Source organism: Tursiops truncatus, chromosome 15 (genome assembly GCF_011762595.2).
Source record: "Tursiops truncatus isolate mTurTru1 chromosome 15, mTurTru1.mat.Y, whole genome shotgun sequence".
Lineage (NCBI taxonomy): Eukaryota > Metazoa > Chordata > Mammalia > Artiodactyla > Delphinidae > Tursiops > Tursiops truncatus.
In genome coordinates, this window is record NC_047048.1 from 57,565,308 (window position 1) to 57,587,058 (window position 21,751).

At 42.6% G+C, this 21,751-nt stretch overlaps 1 protein-coding gene and 1 pseudogene across 2 annotated transcripts; one reads left to right on the forward strand and one right to left on the reverse strand.

Moving 5' to 3' along the window:
* The first annotated feature begins 94 nt into the window (after positions 1-94).
* SNRPB (small nuclear ribonucleoprotein polypeptides B and B1) lies at positions 95-8,600 on the forward strand. Of its 2 annotated transcripts, none has more exons than XM_019950915.3 (7): positions 95-253; positions 2,497-2,648; positions 4,447-4,558; positions 5,622-5,774; positions 7,015-7,153; positions 7,474-7,599; positions 8,297-8,600. In XM_019950915.3, the coding sequence occupies exons 1-7, from the start codon at positions 251-253 to the stop codon at positions 8,305-8,307; spliced, it is 696 nt and encodes a 231-aa protein (XP_019806474.1). In that variant the 5' UTR covers positions 95-250; the 3' UTR covers positions 8,308-8,600. The 2 variants fall into 2 exon arrangements, with proteins under 2 accessions (XP_019806474.1, XP_019806473.1); XM_019950914.3 differs by having other exon boundaries at positions 8,441-8,600.
* A 1,388-nt stretch (positions 8,601-9,988) lies between these two features.
* Positions 9,989-10,202, reverse strand: LOC117308091 (TP53-regulated inhibitor of apoptosis 1-A-like; annotated as a pseudogene).
* Between the last annotated feature and the right edge of the window lie 11,549 nt (positions 10,203-21,751).

Consider the following 21,751-nt stretch of genomic DNA (forward strand, 5'->3'; position numbering starts at 1 on the left):
TCTGCGATTCAGTTTAACGCTAGCACCGCCCCCAACCCCGCCGAAGCCCCGCCCCATTCTAAGCTCACGGCTCAGCACCTCGGCCGGAACTCAAGGGACTGGCTCCGGGACCGGAAGCAGCCTTCTACCTTACCCCATTTTGCCCGCGGTCGCGTTTCCGGTAGCGGCGGCGGGAAGCGAGCTAGTGGCGGGCTTCTAGGCCTCTGCGGAGGCGAATCCGGCGGGAATCGGAGCCATCAGAACCGCCACCATGGTGAGGAGGCACAGGCTGGCGGCGCGGGAGCTCCCGAGTCTGTTGTGGAGTGGGGAGCGCGACTAACCGCGAAGGAGGCCGTGGGTTGGCCGCTCCGGGCGGTGAAGGCCCCGGCCGCCGCGGCCCCTCAGTCGGGACAGGGAAGACCCGGACCTTGGTTGCTCGGCGGGGTGGGGGAGGGGAAGGCTGGAAATGAGGGTCCGAGGCCGGGGTCGCTCGGTGCAGGAGAGGTTAGAACTGCGTTGCGGTCCTCCACGCCGCTGTGACCATAGTGCTTGGGATCCCGTAGGCGCTGAGTAAACTTTGCAGCATGAGTGTGTGTGTGTCTGGGGTGTCGGAGCAGGTACTAGCGCCGCAGGGTTACTGGGAAGACCCGGTGAGAGACTCAGACTTGTGAAGGCGGGTGAGGGTCCGAGAAGGAGTTGCGGAAAGAGGTGGAAGGGCTTGTGTCTGAAACTAGAGTCTTGGTTCTAGTAGATGGGGAGGAGTGAACGGAGGATGAACGAGTGGAGGAAAAGTTCAACTCGTTTGTTCAGCATATATGTATGTTTGAGTATGTCTGACTTTTCAGGCCCTAGGGCTGCACAATGAAATGTTTACTTCACCGAGTTCACTCTCTATTTGGGGACATGGATAGTATAATTCGGAATGGTAATTCAGCATTAAGTAAAAGTAACGGTGGGGGGCGGGGTAAGAAGGCTTTCTGGAGCAGAGTCCTGAAAGATTGTCAGGCGTTTTCCCAGCGAAAATGGGAGGGAATAGTGTAGATCCGGAGGGTTGCCAGAACAAAGCATGAAGGGTAGCACCATTGAAAGTTCCTGGAGGGGAAAAGGAAGAATGAGGTGGGAGGAATTGGCAGGAGTCTGGTTATTAATGGCTTTACACGCTACTTAATTTTGTTGGTGATGAGGGATGCCACTGAAGGATTTTAACCAGCAAAATGACATGAACTTAGTTGTGTTTAGAAAGATAACTCTGTTCGGTAGCTGTTATATATTGGGTGAATTGGAAGCAGGGAAACCTAGTAGGGTATTGTTTGGAGAATTGGTTAGAAGAGTAGGCACTGGATTCAGGCTGACTAACATCCAACACAGCTTAACCTCTTACAGCCTCAGTGGCCTCATCTGTAAAATCTGATGTTAAAGATTAAGTGAGAGAATAGTGTTTATGGCAGTGCCTGCCAGTGAGCACCCAGTAAGAATTAGCTGTACAAGACAGATGGACCAATAAATGTTACCATAAATGTTCAGACCATGTGGTTAGAAGCTGTGATTACAGTTGGGTTAAAATGGTCATCTGAAAGAGACTGAACCACATAACTTGGGTCTCAGGGTGGCAGGAGTCAAGATTCCAATCCATGCATTTGTAGGTTCAGAGCACCTGTGCTCGTCCAAGCTCACAGAGATCAATAGTAAGCACAGTGCCTGGTACTTAGAAGGCCCTTGCATGAGTTAGGATTGGCCTATACCAGTCAGACTGATAGGAGGCTGATGAAACAAAGCAAATGCCAGGTCCTTTATTTCTAGAGAGAAGTGTAACTGCCAAGGGCACTTGACATTCTCATTGTGAGGTCTATATAGTCTCTCTATTTTACCAAAACTACATTGGAAGCCAGGCTATAAAGCAGAATAGGTTGTTGGGTTAATTAAGGAGTATGTCAGGTTATATATTCTCATTATGTGTTCAAACTCATTAGCACTCTGAGCACCAGAAAGTTTTTCTCTCCTAAAGGTAGTCTTGGAGACACACTAACAAATTATTGATTTGGGGGATTCCATTCTCGCTTCCAAGCTGATCAGCTCCTTTCTGATAACAAGCTCTTCATTGATTGGATTCTTAGTGCCAGTCCCATTCCAGCTCTTTTACCCAGTCTTTTTAATGAGATGTTGGTGTTCGACAGCACCTATAATCTACACAATGGCAGATGGCTAATCTCTGATATACTCGGGTTTCATTAGTTTGGAGCCACCTTACCCTCTCACCCCTGAAACATACACAGCATAGACAAAGGCAATTGTAATACGAGAAAGATGATTTTAAGGGAAGGAAGAATAACAGCTCAGGATTGAAAACAGGGTGATGTGAGAGAATTCCCAGGAAAGGTCTGTGGCTGGAAGACAGAGCTGAGACTACTGAGAAAGACAGACATGGAAAAGAAGGCTGCAGCAGAAGTTTTAAGGAAGGACCAGGGCTATGTGGGTCTAAAAGAGCTGAGTCCCATTCTTCCTGATTTCTCCTTGCAGACCGTGGGCAAGAGCAGCAAGATGCTGCAGCACATCGACTACAGGATGAGGTGCATCCTGCAAGATGGCCGTATCTTCATTGGCACCTTTAAAGCTTTTGACAAGCATATGAATTTGATCCTCTGTGACTGTGATGAGTTCAGGAAGATCAAGTGAGGAGTGGGCTGTGGGGGGAGGGATTGGGTGGATGGGGAGTGGTTTGGGTGGGCGGGCCAAGTGACAGGCGGTGATGTAGCTAGCTAGTTCCTCTTGGTTTACTTTCCTGTTTTACAGGGCAGATTAAAATGGGGATATTGGACACTAAGACATCTCTTTCCTTAGTCTTGCTCTCTACTTCTAGCAGAGTACAAATTGTAAGGAGGGCTGCTAGGCTTTTTGTTTCTCTGACTTTGCGTGCCCCTGAGTACTGGGGTAAAGGGCTCTCATGTTCTCCCCACAGGTGTGTAAGGGGGGAGAGCTTGATTTTCTGGCCTCATTGCCTATTTGTAAAGCTGTAGCCTAAAGGGCTCTCCCAGTGCAGCCTGGTCTGAAACTGCTTTAAGAAGCCTCTGACCCTCTTCAGGGTAAGTGCTCAGCTCCCCTTGTGGGTTTGGGGCCAGTGATTTTTTGTTGGCATTTATAGAAACAATTGGAGAATACAATTCCATAAGTTATTAGGTAATTCCCTTGTCTTAGGACTCACAGATCTTAAGCTTCTAGGCTATTAAAAGATGTGGTCTTGCATTTCATCCTATTTTACATTCAAGGCATCTTGAGGCCCAGAGAAGTTACATGACTTCCATGATCACCCAGCTCTCTTTTGTCACGTGCAGCGTCCATAGTATGTTGCCAGTGGCTGTGAATTCCCTTTGATTCTCTTTGGGACAGTTGTTTTCTTTGTGGCATGAGGTCAAGAAATACAGCACAGAAAATGTGGTAGAGATGGCTGAGTGCCAGGTACACATTAGACAGTGACCAACAGATCAGTGTAGAACTATTCCAAATTGTTCTCTTCTGTATTTTTAAATGAAACTAACTTTATTCTGATAATTAAAAAGTGTCTATTAGAAAATATTTATGAAAAGTACATAAAAGTATGTGAGAAAAAACTTAAAATACCCAGAAAGGGTTTTTTTTTTAATTGTGAAAGGGCAATACATGCTTTTATTAAATAAGAAGATATAGGTAAGTCAAAAAAAGGAAAAAATGGCACCCACAGAAAACTACTGTTAATATAATATAAAATATCACTAAAATGAAACCTTTAAGTTATTTTAAAAAATTAGGGTATTTTGTATTTATTTTTAGGATATTGGCTGTGGCTTTCCTTTCCTTTCCCCATCTTCTTGCGGTTATTTTTCCTGGTTTACATTCATTTATATTTTGTTCATACTTCTCTGGTTGTTGCTGTTTGGAGATTTCTGTTTTTTGTTCTTTGAGGACAAAGGTGTAATTTCTATGTAGTTAACTCTTAACCTTTTCCTTTATAACTTCTATTTCTAATGTGAGGTGAGGGGTGGAGTTACAGGCCTGTGGGGTTGAATTGGTACTAGAAGGATACTGCATGTAAGTGGAATGAGTGGGATTCAGTTGACTGAGGAATTGTTTCGGCTGCCTTCTGGCACTGGTGAGGCATTAAGCTAGAGGGAGGAAAAGGGTAATAGCAAAGAAGAGATGACTGAGGAAAGGCTTTCACAGTGGCTACATGAGTGAGCCAGGGCTGGGCTTTCTTGACTCTTACCCTGTCTCTTGGTTTGTACATCCTATTGGCACAGGAGACAACCACCTAAGGGGTTACAAGTTCAGCCTGTGAAGACTGTCCAGAGGAGCTGTCTTAGGGAAAGTTTATGTACCATTTGTCAGTAGATATAGTGTAAAACAAATCTTGGAGTGTCCTTAGGTAGGTGAACTTGAACTTTACCCTTTTTCTAATGCTTGCTTTTTTGTTCCTTCTCCTAAACCTGTCTTTAGACCAAAGAACTCAAAACAAGCGGAGAGAGAAGAAAAGCGAGTCCTTGGTCTGGTGCTACTTCGAGGGGAGAACCTGGTCTCAATGACAGTAGAGGGACCACCTCCCAAAGATGTAAGTCAGCAGAGAGCCAGTGCAAGGCCAGGAACCTTGTGCAAGGGAGGCCCCACCTGAGCCAGGCTCTGTGCGGGGTTCTCTCTTTCATTGCAGTACTCACAGGCATCCTCTGGTTTCTGTCCCCCATTTACAGATAATAAACCAGAATCTTAAAGAGGTTACCTTGCAAGTAAGAAGTAGGGAACTAGAATTTGAGTGTTTCTAACTTGAAAGCCCTCCCTTCTTCTTTAGTTGGTGGACATAGTGAGTCAACAGAAGAGGCATCTAAGGCCATCCGGGTCAATTCTTAATGTGATGACAGTTTAGTGACCGTAAAAAGTCATAACTCCAAACAGTAGAATACATATGTACTTCTTGTACAGTTATAGAATAATAGTTAATGTTTATTAAGCATCTGCTATGTGCCAAGCTCTGTGGTACCTTCAGTATTTGATTTAATCCTTATAACAGTCTTTTGAGATAAATGATTCCCACTTTATAGATAATACAGACTGAGGTTTAGTAACTTGCACAAGGTGTCACAGCTAGAAAGCGGTGATACTGGCATTTGATTCCAGGCAGTCTTGGTTCATTAACATCAGCCTACCTTTAGAGATGGAAGAGGCTTTAGAGGATCTAACCAAATTTTTTTTCCCTTTTTCATTTTAATATATTGTTTGTTAAAGGAATAATCTTACCTTGTTTTAATTTTTGTCCACATGTTTTTTTTTTTTTTACTTAACATGTAATAGGTATGTAATATATCATTCTGCTTTTTCGCTTAATATTGTAAACATTTTTCCAGTTGCTGTACACTTTTAAAAAGTCATGGGCTTCCCTGGTGGCGCAGTGGTTGAGAGTCCGCCTGCCAGTGCAGGGGACATGGGTTCATGTCCTGGTCCAGGAAGATCCCACATGCCGCGGAGCGGCTGGGCCCGTGAGCCATGGCCGCTGGGCCTGCGCGTCCGGAGCCTGTGCTCCTCAACGGGAGGGGCCGCAACAATGAGAGGCCTGTGTACCGAAAAAAAAAAAAAAAAATCTCTAGGCCACAAGCATTTTAACATGTATCTTTATTTTTCAGACTGGCATTGCACGAGTGCCACTTGCTGGAGCTGCTGGGGGCCCAGGGATTGGCAGAGCTGCTGGCAGAGGAATCCCAGCTGGTGTTCCCATGCCCCAGGCCCCTGCAGGACTTGCTGGGCCGGTCCGTGGGGTTGGTGGGCCATCCCAACAGGTGAGGAGTTGGGGAAGGGGTACCAACGTCTGGTGGTTAAAATATAGGATAGAGTGAGGGTCCACAGTTTGGGAAGAGTCCAGAGTGATCAATCAACTTATGATTGTCAGGCTCTCAGTATTTCACTGTGCTTCACATATGGTCCCAGAGTCAAGCAAAAAGGAAAACTTGCTATTACAAAATAATGTTGATACTATTAAAGATGCAGGGGATTTCCCTGGTGGTCCAGTGGTTAGGACTCTGCGCTTCCACTGCAAGGGGGCATGGGTTCAATCCCAGGTCGTGGAACTAAGATCCCACATGCTGCGAGGTGTGGCCAAAAAATGGGCAAAAAAAGTAAAGAGGTGTATAAAAAGTATTTTGGCCAACTGAATTGGAACAAAGTGTTTCCATGACAGCATTTGAATTCTTGACCCTTGAACAATGCAGGGGTTAGGAATGCCAACTGTTTAGTTGAAAATCTGCATATAACTTTACAGTTGGCGCTCTGTATCCAAGGATTCGACCAAGATTGTGTGTAGTACTGTAGTATGTATTGAGAAAAATCTGCGGATAAGGAGACCCTGGCACTTAAATCCATGTTCAAGGTCAGCTGTACTACAGCGCTTGCAACCTATTATCAGTCTTACTTGAAAATGCAAGTGCCTCATCTAATTTGGATTGGGCATACTTAACTTAGGCCTAGAAAATGGGAATTGAGCATTCAAGCTTGATCTTCTCTGACAGATAGTTTTATTTTTTATTTACTTATATATTTATTATTATTTTTAAAAATTTACTTATTTACTTTTGGCTGCGTTGGGTCTTCATTGCTGCGCGCAGGCTTTCTCTAGTTGCGGCGAGCGGGAACTACTCTTTGTTGTGGTGTGCGGGCTTCTCACTGCGGTGGCTTCTCTTGTTGCGGAGCACGGGCTCTAGGCATGTGGGCTTCAGTAGTTGTGGTGCATGGGCTCTAGAGTGCAGGCTCAGTAGCTGTGCATGGGCTTAGTTGCTCCACGGCATGTGTGGGATCTCCCCAGACCAGGGATCGAACCCATGTCCCCTGCGTTGGCAGGTGGATTCTTAACCACTGCACCACCAGGGAAGTCCCTGGCACATAGTTTTAAATAGGAAGTCTGATGTCACGAGTTGTAGCTTAGGGGATTTGGTGTCTGCTGTTTCTTTACCAAGTTGGGGAGGAGAGTGGGACACTGCATTGCACTGTACTGTTCTGCCTAACTTCTCTCCTGTGTCCTCTTAGGTGATGACCCCACAAGGAAGAGGCACTGTTGCAGCAGCTGCAGCTGCTGCCACAGCCAGTATTGCAGGGGCCCCAACCCAGTACCCACCCGGCCGTGCGGGTCCTCCCCCACCTATGGGCCGAGGGGCACCCCCTCCAGGTGAGAAGCCCATGAGGAGAACCTTGCTAATTGATAGAAGATGCCTTAGCTGGATTTATGATGAGACATAACCTTGACTGAAACTGATGATGAGTTTGTGTAATTAAGCAGGATTACTCTGAGATCCAGCTTGGCTGACTGACTGTGGAACTATCTGGGCAAGAGCCTCACTTCTTTGGCTCAAGTCCTGGTTTGCTAGGAGGGGCTGGGAGGGTGGAATGGTCCTTCTGTCTCAAAACTTGGTGGACAGTTTTGTATGTTTCCTGCTACCTTTTCAAGACAGACACTTGAGCTATATTCTTGGGGCTTTTCTCTTGCAGGCATGATGGGCCCACCTCCTGGTATGAGGCCTCCCATGGGTCCTCCAATGGGGATTCCCCCTGGACGAGGCACTCCAATGGGCATGCCCCCACCAGGCATGCGGCCCCCTCCCCCAGGGATGCGAGGTAAGTGCCTTCAGCAGTTGCGTTGACTTCCTTCTCTAGAGCCATGTTGGGATGGGCAATGGAGGGAAGATTGGATTTTGACCATACCTTTGGGCTTTTAGGCCTTAAGCCTCAGGAAGTGAACTCTTAGAGGACAGTTTTGTCCAGAAAGGAAAGAGGGAACAAGCATTTCTTAAATTGACCTTACCTCCCTCTTAGAACAGTGAGAGCAGCCCTGTACACAGGGCTCAGTGTCCAGGGCAGTATTCTCAGGTCACTGTAAAATAATGCATTTTGTTGCATGACCAACAAAGGTCTTATGCCCTTTGGTTTGGGAGTGTCTAGTAATTAAGGAGGGGCTCTGTGCTTTGCTACACTATTATGTGTATCTGTTTAATTCCAGTTTGAGAAATGCTGAAGTAGATCAGCTCTCTCATTTTATAGATGAGGAAACAGGCCCAGAGAGCTCAGTGTCCAGACCAGTGTTCTTTCCACCAAGCCATAGTGGCCTCTAAGTTAACCCACGGCCAAACCTGCTGACCACTGTGTCTCTAATTCGGGTTTTCCATTTATGAGCTTTATAAGCATAAGGAGCCCAGTTAGCCCCAGAGGAGTCCCCCTCTGATCATTTGATAACTGCAGGGTGTGGGAGGCTGGGGTAGGGTGGGGATTCAAGTTGCAGATCAGGCACTGACTAAACTTCTTACTCTTACTTCAGGCCTTCTTTGACCTTGGCCACAGAGTTATGGAAGTAGCTCCACAGAGGCGTGGGCCCGATTCCCCAGGGCCACGTTACCACACCTGTTTGTTTGTTAAGCCGTTGTTCGCGGAGTCTCACCGGATTGTCTGGTTTCCCTTACAGGGCCCCCTCCCCCGGGAATGCGCCCACCAAGGCCCTAGACTCATCTTGGCCCTCCTCAGCTCCCTGCCTGTTTCCCGTAAGGCTGTACATAGTCCTTTTACTTCCTTGTGGCCTGTGACACTAGTTTATAATAAACTCTTAAGAGAATATTATAAATGCACCTGGTATGTTTGTTTATTTTCAGAAAAACCTTTGATATGCTGGGTGCTTAATACGAAGCGTTGCCTTGAAAAAATTTAGCCCTAATTGTAGCTGCTTCCCTTGTAAAATACTATATTCATGTATAGAGATGCACAGCCTCATCCAAGAGAATTACAAAATTGAACTACAAGAAGACATTTCACTTGTCAAACTGGCAGAGATCATTTTGTTGATATAAACATTCGTACCCTGTTGTGATTGGTATGTCCTCTTTGGAAGGCACTAATCTAGATAACTTCTTGAGCAGTACTTTATTTTATTTTTTAGAAACTAAATGTTACAGTTTATTCCATCTTCATGATTAAAGGCATTACAGGGCAGGGTGGGTAAGCAAGGCAGATAAAGCAACCCCCCCCCCCAACATTTAACCAGATGCCTCATTTTGGTGTTTTTATCATATACAGGTTGACTTAATTCATTGACTTAAGTTGAAAGGTGGCAACAACAAATCTTTGCCATTTAGGATCTTCCTCCTTAGCTACTACAAGGATCTTAATTCCTGAACTACACCATGAGCTCTGAAATGGTGTTCACCACACTGTTCTTGAAGTTTTCACATCTTAACATAAGATCTGACACCTCTTGTTAAGGTAGGCAACTGTTAAAAGCTGTCTTTCTCTTGGCTCACCCAGTCCATCAGCAATCTTAACAATTAAGTTACTATATAAAAATAAAACTGTGCTCCCAAGCATTGATTTTCTAGAACATTAGCTCCCTGAGAGAAAAGAGAGATCCTAACCAGTTGCTTCCATGAACAGTAACCCCAGTACAGTGTACGGAATGTCCTTCGAAGCATAGCCCAAGAGGTTAGGCAACCTTGGTCATCCTGACGAGCTTATCAGCATTTACATACAAGATATATTTAAAACTGATCCCAGGTCTTCCCTGGTGGCACAGTGGTTGAGAGGCCACCTGCCGATGCAGGGGACATGGGTTCGTGCCCTGGTCCGGGAAGATCCCACATGCCACGGAGCGGCTGGGTCCATGAGCCATGGCCGCTGAGCCTGCGCGCCTGCAGCCTGTGCTCCGCAACGGGAGAGGCCACAACAGTGAGAGGCCTGTGTACGGCAAAACAAACAAACAACAACAAAAACCTGATCCCAGACCAAATATTGCAACCATAATCCCCAATAATCCCATTATTTAGTGTGCTGAGATGCCAAAGCCAGAAATCTCAGAGTGATGGTTCATCATTTTCTACAAGTGAGAGGAAAATACCAAGGAGGAAAGGAAACTCCTCCCTCCTAAATTTATCAAATCCATGCTATCTTCACAGCTTTAATTGACACGATCCAGAGTCCTCAATTTCCCGATATGAGGAGTCCATTTTCAAGGTGACTGTCAAGGTCAAGAAGAACTTTCAGTCTTTTCTTTGCCATGCCCATGAACCTCCAGTCCTTCAATAGGAATCTCCTCCTTTATTGCTTTCTGAACTCACTGCTGAGTGCTTGAAGAGGTCGGTGCATGGGTCCCCATTGAGGAACTTCTCGGCAAACCAGCAATTGAAGCACTGGTCACACTTGTGCTTCGTGTCAGTGCAAGCCTCCCTTACGCTGTTCATGGTGTCAGCATCCACAGCAGTTGAGCAGTACTTGAGATTATCATATTTTTCTACAACAAAGTATGAAGGAAATACTAAAAATGGAAATTAATCCTATTGGAAGAGGAACAGTTTTGGTATAACTTTCTCCTGGGGTCATATGCATACATGTAGTCTAATCCAATTTTTGATTTGTGGGGTATCCATGACTTCTTTCACCCAAAGTCTGTCTTTAGTTGATAGATCACTAAGCAGTACTCTAGTAGTACATCAGGCTTAAAGGATACAGAAATAAAGTGGATACTTTAAAAATTACTGCCTTGCAGGGGGACCATTCTAAATGCAAAGGAGACCTTAATGAAAAAGAAGAGACTAGTGTAGTATGGAGGTGTATCTCCAGGGATATTAAGGTGGTTCACCATAAAAATCAAATATGCCAAGCTAATATGACAAGAAGAAAGCCATATAATCTTCTCAGTAGATGCAGAAGACATTTGGTAAAATTCTAATGCTCGTTAGGAATAGAAGGGAAATTTATAAACATGATACAGGGATTTATGAAAAAAACACAGCAAGCATAATAGTGAAAGGCTGAAAACTACCTTTAAGATTAGGAATAAGACAAGGGTGTCCACTTTCACCACTGCTATTCACAATTATACTGGAAGGTATAGCAGAGCAATTAAGGAAGAAAAAAGCCAGATTGGGAAGGAAGAAGTAAAACTTCACAGATAAAATCCTATATATAGAAAAGCCCAAAGAATCCATAAGAAAGCTCCTAGAGCTGATAAGTAAATTCAGCAAAATTGCAGGGTATGAGATTGCACACAAATCAACTGTATTTCTATACACCAGCAACAATCTGAAAAAAAATATTTAATTCCATTTACAACAGCAGCCAAAAGAATAAAATACTTGGGAATCAATTTAAACAAGGTGGTGAAAGATTTGTACACTGAAAGTTACAGGGACTTCCCTGGTGGTACAGTGGTTAAGAGTCTGCCTGCCAGTGCAGGGGACATGGGTTTGAGCCCTGGTCTGGGAAGATCCCACATGCCGTGGAGCAACTAAGCCTGTGTGCCACAACTACTGAGCTTGTGCTCTAGAGCCCACAAGCCATAACTACTGAAGCCCGTGCTCTGCAACAAGAGAAGCCACCTCAATGAGAAGTCTGTGCACTGCAATGAAGAGTAGCCCCTGGTCACTGCAACTAGAGAAAGCCCATGCGCAGCAACAAAGGCCCAACACAGCCAAAAATAGATAATAAATTTATGAAAAAAATAAAATTACAAACATCCTGAAAGAAAACCTAAATAAATGGTAAAACATACCGTGTTCATAGTTTGGAAGACAATTTTGTTAAAATGGCAGTATTTCCCAAAGTGCTCTATAGATTAAATGCAATCCCTATCAAAATTCCAATGGCTCTTTTTTTTTTGGCAGAAGTGGAGAAGCTCATCCTCAAATTCTTTGAAGGTTCAAGGGGTCCTGAATGGCAAGAACAATCTTGATGTCTCACACTTCCTGATTTCAAAACTTAGTACAAAGCTTGAGTAATCAAAACTGGTATGGCATAAGGATAGACATAGACCAATGGAATGGAATTGGGAGTCCAGAAATAAGCCCTTGTATATGTGGCCACAAAAGTGCCACGACCTCTCACTGGGAAAAGGATAGTCTGTTCCACAAGTGGTGCTAAGACAACTGGAAAACCACATACAAAAGAATGAAGTTGGACACCCAGCTCACTTCATATATCACTCATTAACTCAAAATGGATCAACAATCTATAAGAACTAAAACTATAAATTACCAGAAGAAAATAAGTAAGTCTTGATGGGCTTGGGTTTGGTGATAGGTTTTTAGATTTGACACCAAAAGCACAAGAAACAAAAAAAATGGACTTCATCAAAATTAGAAATTGCATCAAAGGACATTATCAAGAGTGTGAAAAGGTAGCTTACAGAATGGGAGAAAATATTTACAAATCATATATCTGATTTGGGTTTAATATTCAGACTATATAAAGAACTTTTACAACTCAGCAATAGAAAGGTAAACAGCCCAATTAAAATGTCAGCAAAGGAATTGAATACACAGTTCTTCAAAGAAGATATGGATGACACATGAAAAACTGTTCAACATCATTGGTCATTAAATTCAAATCAAACCCACAATGAGATACCACTTCAACCCACTAGGATGGTTTAATGGGGAAAAAAGTTGGCAAGGATGCACAGGAATTGTGCATTGCTGGTGAGAATGTAAAATGTTGCAGCCACTGTGTAAAATGGTTTGGCAGTTCCTCAAAAAGATAAACAGAATTACCATATGAGCCAACAATCCTACTCCTAAGTATATATCCAAGAGAAATGAAAATATATGTCTACACAGAAACTTGTACACGAATGTTTATAGCAGTGTTCATAACAAGCAAAAGGTGGAAACAACCCAACTGTCCATCAGTGCATGAATGGATAGATAAATTGTGGCCTATAAATTCAATGGAATATTATTCAGCCATAAAAGGAATGAAGTATTGATACCAGCTACTACTTGGATGAACCTTGAAGATATTCTGCTAAGTAAAAGAAACCAGACACAAAAGGGCACATATGATTGCTTTTTTTTTTAATTGAAGTATAGTTGATATACAATATATAAGTTACAGGTGTACAATATAGTGATTCACAGTTTTTAAAGGTTATACTGCATTTATAGTTATTTTTTAAAAATAGCTCTTTATTAGAGTATAATTGCTTCATAATACTGTGTTAGTTTCTGTTGTACAACAAAGTGAGTCAGTCATATGCATACATATATCCCCATATCCCCTCCCTCTTGAGCCTCCCTCCCACCCTCCCTATCCCATGTCTCTAGGTTGTCGCAAAGCACTGAGCTGATCTCCTTGTGCTATGCTGCTGCTTCCCACTAGTTAACTATTTTACATTCGGTAGTGTATATATGTTGATGCTACTCTCACTTCGCCACAGCTTCTCTCTCCCCTGCTGTGTCCTCAAGTCCATTCTCCATGTCTACGTCTTTATTCCTGCCCTGCTGTTAGGTTCATCAGTACCTTTTTTTTTAGATTCCATATACATGTGTTAGCATACAGTATTTGTTTTTCTCTTTCTGACTTACTTCACTCTGTATGACAGGCTCTAGGTCCATCCACCTCCCTACAAATAACTCAATTTCGTTTCTTTTTATGGCTGAGTAATATTCCATTGTATATATGTGCCACATCTTCTTTATCCATTCATCTGTTGATGGACATTTAGGTTGCTACCATGTCCTGGCTATTGTAAATAGTGCTGCAATGAACATTGTGGTACATGTCTCTTTTTGAATTATGGTTTTCTCAGGGTGTATGACCAGTAGTGGGATTGCTGGGTCATATGGTAGTTCTATTTTTAGTTTTTTAAGGAACCTCCATACTGTTCTCCATAGTGGTTGTATCAATTTACATACCCACCAACAGTGCAGGAGGGTTCCTTTTTCATCATACCCTTTGCAGCATTTATTGTTTCTAGATTTTTTGATAACAGCCATTCTGACCAGTGTGAAGTGATACCTCATTGTAGTTTTGATTTACATTTCTCTAATAATTAGTGATGTTGAGCATCTATTAATGTGCCTCTTGGACATCTGTATGTCGTCTTTGGTGAAATGTCTATTGAGGTCTTCTGCCCACTTTTTAATTGAATTGTTTGTTTTTTTGATATTGAGCTCCATGAGCTGTATGTATATTTTGGAGATTAATCCTTTGTCCGTTGTTTCTTTTGCAAATATTTTCTCCCATTCTGAGGGTTGTCTTTTCATCTTGTTTATGGTTTCCTTTGCTGTGCAAAAGCTTTTAAATTTCATTAGGTCCTGTTTGTTTATTTTTGTTTTTATTTCCATTACTCTAGGAGGTGGGTGAAAAAAGATCTTGCTGTGTTTATGTAAAGGAGTGCTTTTCCTATGTTTTCCTCTAAGAGTTTTATAGTGTCTCGTCTTACATTTAGGTCTTTGGAGTTTATTTTTGTGTATGGTGTTAGTGTTCTAATTTCTTTTTTTTACATGTAGCTGTTCAGTTTTCCCAGCACCACTTATTGAAGAGGCTGTCTTTCCTCCGTTGTATGTTTTTGCCTCCTCTGTCATAAATTAGGTGACCATATGTGCGTGGGTTTATCTCGGGGCTTTCTATCCTGTAGCATTGATCTATATTTCTGTTTTTGTGCCAGTACCATACTGTCTTGATTACTGTAGCTTTGCAGTATAGTTTGAAGTCGGGGAGCCTGATTTCTCCAGCTCCGTTTTTCTTTCTCAAGATTGCTTTGGCTATTCGGGGTCTTTTTTGTTTCCATACGAATTGTAAAATTTTTTGTTCTAATTCTGTGAAGAATGCCATTGGTAGTTTGATAGGGATTGCATTGAATGTGCAGATTGCTTTGGGTAGTATTGTCATTTTCACAATATTGATTCTTACAATCCAAGAACATGGTATATTTCTCCATCTGTTTATGTCATCTTTGATTTCTTTCATCAGTGTTTTATAGTTTTCTGATAATAAATCTTTTGTCTCCTTAGATAGGTTTATTCCTAGGTATTTTATTCTTTTTGTTGCGATGGTAAATGGGATTGTTTCCTTAATTTCTCTTTCTGATTTTTCATTGTTAGTGTATAGGAATGCCAGAGATTTCTGTGTATTAATTTTGTATCCTGCAACCTTACCAAATTCATTGATTAGTTTTAGTAGTTTTCTGGTAGCATCTTCAGGATTTTCTATGTATAGTATCATGTCAGAGGCAAACAGTGACAGTTTTACCTCTTCTTTTCCAATTTGTATTCCTTTTATCTCTTTTTCTTCTCTGATTGCCATGGCTAGGGCTTCCAAAACTATGTTGAATAAGAGTGGCGAGAGTGGACATCCTTGTCTTGTTCCTGATCATAGTGGAAATGCTTTCAGTTTTTCACCATTGAGTATGATGTTTGCTGTGGGTTTGTCATATATGGGCTTTATTATGTTGAAGTAGGTTCCCTCTATGCCAATTTTCTGGAGAGTTTTTAACCATAAATTGGTGTTGAATTTTGTCAAAAGCTTTTTCTGCATCTATTAAGATGATCATATGGTGTTTATTCCTTAATTTGTTGATATGGTGTATCACATTGATTGATTTGTGTATATTGAAGAATCCTTGCATTCCTGGGATAAATCCCACTTGATCATGGTGTATGATCCTTTTAATATGTTGTTGGATTCTGTTTGCTAGTATTTTGTTCAGGACTTTTGCATCTATGTTCATCAGTGATATTGGTCTATAATTTTCTTTTTTTGTGACATCTTTTTCTGGTTTTGGTATCAGGGTGATGGTGGCTTCGTAGAATAAATTTGGGGGTGTTCCTCCCTCTGCAATTTTTTGAAAGAGTTTAAGAAGGATTGGTGCTAGCTCTTCTCTAAATGTTTGATAGAATTAACCTGTGAAGCCATCTGGTCCTGGACTTTTGCTTGCTGGAAGATTTTTAATTACAGTTTCAATTTCATTACTTGTGATAGGTCTGTTTATATTTTCTAATTCTTCCTGGTTCAGTCTTGGAAAATTGTACCTTTCCAAGAATTTGTCCATTTCTTCGTGATTGTCCATTTTATTGGCATATAGTTGTTTGTAGTAGTTTCTTATAATCCTTTGTATTTCTGTAGTATTAGTTGTGATTTTTCCTTTTTCATTTCTAATTTTATTGATTTGCATCCTCTCTCTTTTATTCTTAATGAGTCTGGCTAAGGGTTTATCTATTTTGTTTATCTTCTTAAAGAACCAGCTTTTAGTTTTATTGATCTTTGCTATTGTTTTCTTTGTTTCTATTTTGTTTATTTCTGCTTTGATCTTTATGATTTCTTTCCTTCTACTGACTTTGCGTTTTCTTTGTCTTCTTTCTCTAGTTGCTTTAGGTGTAGGGTTAGATTGTTTATTTGAGATTTTTCTTGTTTCTTGAGGTGAGATTGAATTGCTATAAACTTCCCTCTTAGAACTGCTTTTGCTGCATCCCATAGGTTTTGGATCATTGTATTTTCATTGTCATTTGTTTCTATGTATTTTTAAATTTCTTCTTTGATTTCTTCAGTGATCTCTTGGTTATTTAGTAGGGCACTGTTTAGCCTCCATGTATTTGTGTTTTTTACATTTTTTTTCTTGTAATGATTTCCAATCCCTTAGCATTGTTGTCAGAAAAGATGCTTGATACAATTTCAATTTTCTTAAATTTTCCGAGGCTTGCTTTGTGACCCGAGATGTGATCTATCCTGGAGAATGTTCCTTGTGCACTTGAGAAGAAAGTGTATTCTGCCACTTTCGGGTGGAATGTTCTATAAATATCAATTAAATCTGTCTGGTCAATTGTGTCATTTGAAGATTGTGTTTCCTTATTTATTTTCTGTTTGGATGATCTGTCCATTAGTGTAAGTGGGGGGTTAACGTCCCCTATTGTTATTGTGTTACTGTTGATTTCCCCTTTCATGGTTGTTAGCATTTGCCTTATGTATTGAGGTGCTCCTATGTTGGGTGCATAAACACTTATAATTGTTATATCTTCTTGGATTGATCCCTTGATCATTACGTAATGTCCTTATCTCCTGTAACAGTCTTTATTTTAAAGTCTATTTTATCTGATGCGAGCATTGCTACTCCAGCTTTCTTTTGATTTCCATTTGCGTGGAATGTTTTTCCATCCCTTCGCTTTCAGTCTGTATGTGTCCCTAGGTCTGAAGTGGGTCTCTTATAGACAGCATATGTATGGGTCTTGCTTTTGTGTCCATTCAGCCAGTCTGTGTCTTTTGGTTGGGGCATTTAATCCATTTACATTCTAGGTTATTATTGATTTGTATGTTCCTATTACCATTTTCTTAATTGTTTTGGGTTTGTTTTTGTGGGTGTTTTTCTTCTCTTGTGTTTCCTGCTAGAGAAGTTTCTTTAGCATTGGTTGTAAAGCTGGTTTGGTGGTGCTGAATTCTCTTAGCTTTTGCTTGTCTGAAAAGCTTTTGATTTCTCTGTCGAATCTGAATGAGATCCTTGCCAGGTAGAGTAATCTTGGTTGTAGGTTTTTCTCTTTCATTACTTTAAGTATATCCTGCCACTCCCTTCTGGCCTGCAGAGTTTCTGCTGATAAATCAGCTGATAACCTTATGGGGATTCCTTTGTATGTTATTTTTTGCTTTTCCCTTGATGCTTTTAATATTTTTTCTTTGAATTTAATTTTTAGTAGTTTGATTAATATGTGTCTTGGTGTGTTTCTTCTTGGATTTATCCTGTATGGGACTCTCTGTGCTTCCTGGACTTGGGTGGCTATTTCCTTTCCCATGTTAGGAAAGTTTTCCACTATAATCTCTGCAAATATTTTCTCAGACCCTTTCTTTTTCTCTTCTTCTTCTTCTGGGACCTCTATAATTCGAATGGTGGTGTGTTTAGTGTTGTCCCAGAGGTCTCTGAGATTGTCTTCAATCCTTCTCATTCTTTTTTCTTTATTCTGCTCCTTGGCAGTTATTTCCACCATTTTGTCTTCCAGTTCACTTACTCGTTCTTCTGCCTCAGTTATTCTGTTATTGATTCCTTCTAGTGTATTTTTCATTTCAGTTATTGTGTTGTTCATCTGTTTGTTTGTTTTTCAGTTTTTCCAGATCTTTGTTAAATATTTGTTGTATTTTCTCAATCTATGCCTCCATTCTATTTCCGAGATTCTGTATTATCATTACTCTTGAATTATTTTTCAGGTAGATTGCCTATTTCCTCTTCATTTATTTGGTCTTGTAGGTTTTTACCTTGCTGCTTCATCTGTGACATATTTTTTTGCTGTCTTTTTTTTTTATGAGTGGGATTGTGTCTTACTGGTTGTTTGACCTGAGGCTTCCAGCACTGCTGTTTGTAGGATGTTGGGTACAGCTGGGTCTTGGTGCTGAGATGAGAACCTCTGGGAGACCTCACACCGATGAATATTCCCTGGCGTCTGAGGTTCTCTGTTAGTCCAGTGGCTTGGAGTTGGTGCTCCCACTGCGGGAACTTTGACCTGACCCCCAGCTCGTGAACCAAGATCACGCAAGCTGTGCTGGGTGGCCAAAAGAAAAAAAAAGGAGAAAAATAACAAAGTAAAAGTAAGATTAGGCTAGGAAACTAACAGCTATGTTAGAAAAATAAAAATAAAGATATAGATGAAACAACAATCAGGAGGAACCACAATAGTAGAAAAGAGGAGGAGAAAAAAAATGGTGGAAAAGGCCTTGGCTGTGGAGCACAAGGCCTATGCTTAGTACCCACAGGGCTGAAAAAGGTTGGAGGTTTGTGGAGGGTGGGGCTTAGGTTCAACAGAACAGAATAGGCCCAGGTGTGCCCCCCACCTCTGGTCTCAGAAGGGCAGGCAGGGGGCCCCACCTTGGAGCCCAGCAGGCTTCCTGGGCTCAAGTGGGCAGTGAAAATGCCCTCGCTCCTCTCCTGCTCCTCCCATCCTGGAGGGCCCCTGTCGCCTGCCTCTCCTGACTTCCCCGGCCTCCCTCCTATGCCCCAGGACCCACAAGGCCCGTAGGGGGCTTTGGAGGGTGGGGGACTGCCCTGGGAGCTCAGCAGGTTACCCGTGCCCAGTGGGTGGGGCAAAAGCCCTCTGCTCCTTTCCTGCTCCTCTGGTCATGGAGGGCCCCTCCCGTCTGCCTCTCCTGTTCTGTCCCAGCCTCCTTTCTACACTCCCAGGACCAACCCAGCCTGGAGGGGACCTCTGAGGGCATAGGACCCAGCCCAAGAGCAGGGCAGGCTTCCCTGGCCGATTGGGCAGGGGAAACGCTGGGCCCGCTTCCCCCCGATCCAAGCCCCCCAGGGTCCCTCCAGGCATGGGAACCCCTCCACCCTCTCAGCCACCCCTCAGGGGTGCCGGTTCCTGTCTGGCCTCCACTTCTCTTTCTGCCTCAGTCACCCGCCGGTCCTACTGGTTCACCCTAGCTGTGGGGAGACATGAACTCTGTGTCTTCCCAGACCACCATCTTGATTCCTCCCTATAGTTATTATAAAACAAAATATTTGTTATATTCCCTGTGTTGTACAATATATCCTTGTATCTTATTTTATACCTAATACTTTGTACCTCTTAATTCCTTACCACTTTATTGCCCCTCTCCACTTCCCTCTCCCTACTCATAACCACTAGTTTGTTCTCTGTTAGTGAGTCTGTTTCTTTTTTTTATATTCACTAGTTTGTTGTATTTTTTAGATTCCACATACAAGTGATATCATACAGTATTTGTCTTTGTCTGTGTGACTTATTTCACTTAGCATAATGTCTTCCAAGTCCATCCATGTTGTTGCAAATGGCAAAATCTCCTTTTTCTATGGCTGAGTAGTATTCCATTATTTATACATATATATGTTATATATAACATATATTGTATGTATGTTATATGTAATGTATATACTATATACATTCCACATCTTGTTTTTTTTTTTTTGGCTGCATTGGGTCTTTGTTGCTGTGCACGGGCTTTCTCTAGTTGTGGCAAGCAGGGGCTACTCTTTGTTGTAGCACACAGGCTTCTCATTGTGGTGGCTTCTCTCTTGTTGCAGAGCATGGGCTCTAGGCATGCGGGCTTCAGTAGTTGCAGTACGCAGGCTCAGTAGTTGTGGCACGCAGGCCCTAGAGTACGTGGGCTTCAGTAGTTGCAGCGCATGGGCTCAGTAGTTGTGGCAAGTGGGCTCAGTAGTTGCAGCACACAGGCTCTAGGGTGCGCAGGCTTCAGTAGTTGTGGCATGTGGGCTCTAGAGCACAGGCTCAGTAGTTGTGGCACAAGGGCCTTAGTTGCTCCACGGCATGTGGGATCTTCCCAGGCCAGGGATTGAACCTGTGTCCCCTGCATTGGCAGGCGGATTCTTAACCATTGTGCCACCAGGGAAATCCCATACCACATCTTTATCCATTCATCTGTTGATGGACATTTAGGTTGCTTCTGTATATGATTCTTTTATATGAATAGGTAAAACCATAGAGACAGAAAGCAGATTAGAGGTTACCAAGGGATGCGGATGGAATGGGGGAAATGTAGAGTGGTTACTTAATGGGTACGTGGTGTTTTTATGTGGTGATGAAAAGGGTTTTGAAACTAGAGAGAGCTTACCAGCTCTCTATGCACAGTGCACAACATTGTGAATATACTAAATACTATTGAGTTGTAATGGTCAAAGTAAAGTGGTTAATTTTATGTTAGGTGAATTTCACCTCATAAAAAGGAGAAAATAAAGTTTCTTCACGGAAAGAGTTTACTAAGGCTTTTTGTTGTGGGAAGGTTATTCCCGCGGAGGAAGGCTGAGGAGTAGGGACATCAGGGAGGTGAATTTGGCAGGGGCTTTTGGCAGAAGAGTCAATGGTTGGCTCAGACAGTGTCGCAAGAACCTATACCCTGAGCAGCATGAACCGCAAAGCAGGGCTGGTTTGCCTCTCACTTACCTGCCAGGCGTGACACAGAAGGGCTTTGTACTCCTAGCCTGAGCTGAAAGACGGGGACTCTTACTTCTATCACACAAATAAGCATAGTCAACTAAGGAAAAATAGAGTCACACACTGCCTAGTGATCAGTAAGTAAAAACCCTGGATGCTCAAAACTGTTCTTAAAAGTCGACTAAAACCTTCTTGAAGTATATATGGTCCATGTGGTTCTGTGTATACAATCTTACATAGAATAATCTTTGGCACACCTGCTTTTGAGAACCATTGACTAAACTAAGAGAACAAAAGGAGAAGTCTTCAATTAGATACTGGGGCATTCTGACCATTGTATCTTGAAGAGAACTCCTAAGTCCCTGGAGGTAAAGGGGTTGGGTGGAGAATTCTAATGTGCTTTGACCTGCTTACAGACTTTACTCCTTTCCAGTTTTCACATTAAGACTCTATAACGGGGTCCCCAACCCCCAGTCCACGGACCAGCACCGGTACAGGTCCACGGCCTGTTAGGAAGTGGGCCACACAGCAGGAGGTGAGCAGCGGGTGAGTAAGCAAAGCTTCATCTGTATTTACAGCCGCTACCCATTGCTCGCATTACCGCCTGAGCTCCACCTCCTGTCAGATCAGTGGCGGCATTAGATTCTCATAGGAGTGGGAACCATACTGTGAACCGCGCACGCGAGGGATCTAGGTTGCGTGCTCCTTACGAGAATCTAATGCCTGATGATCTGAGGTGGGGCTGAGGTGGTGATGCTAGCACTGGGGAGCGGCTGCAAATACAGATTATCATTAGCAGAGAGGTTTGACTGCACAGAGGCCATAATAAATCAATTGCTTGCAGACTAATATCAAAACCCTATCAGTGAGTGGCAAGTGATAAGTAAGCTGCATCTTACGGAGTCGACTGGACATAAGCAGAACGCTTTGGGTGTCACTGTCGCCCATCACCCCCAGACGGGACCATCTAGTTGCAGGAAAACAAGCTCAGCGCTGCCACTGATTCTGCATTATATAATTATTTCATTATATATCACAATGTAATAATAATAGAAATAAAGTACACAATAAATGTAACGCGGTTGAATCATCCTGAAACCATTCCCTCCCCCGCCCCCCCCCCC

Bases quoted from the DNA above. Each gene is read 5' to 3' on its own strand.
- SNRPB (XM_019950914.3), top strand. The intron at 4,559-5,621 runs GTAAGTCAGCAG...TTTATTTTTCAG, and splicing joins AGGGACCACCTCCCAAAGAT to ACTGGCATTGCACGAGTGCC. The intron at 5,775-7,014 runs GTGAGGAGTTGG...GTGTCCTCTTAG, and splicing joins TTGGTGGGCCATCCCAACAG to GTGATGACCCCACAAGGAAG.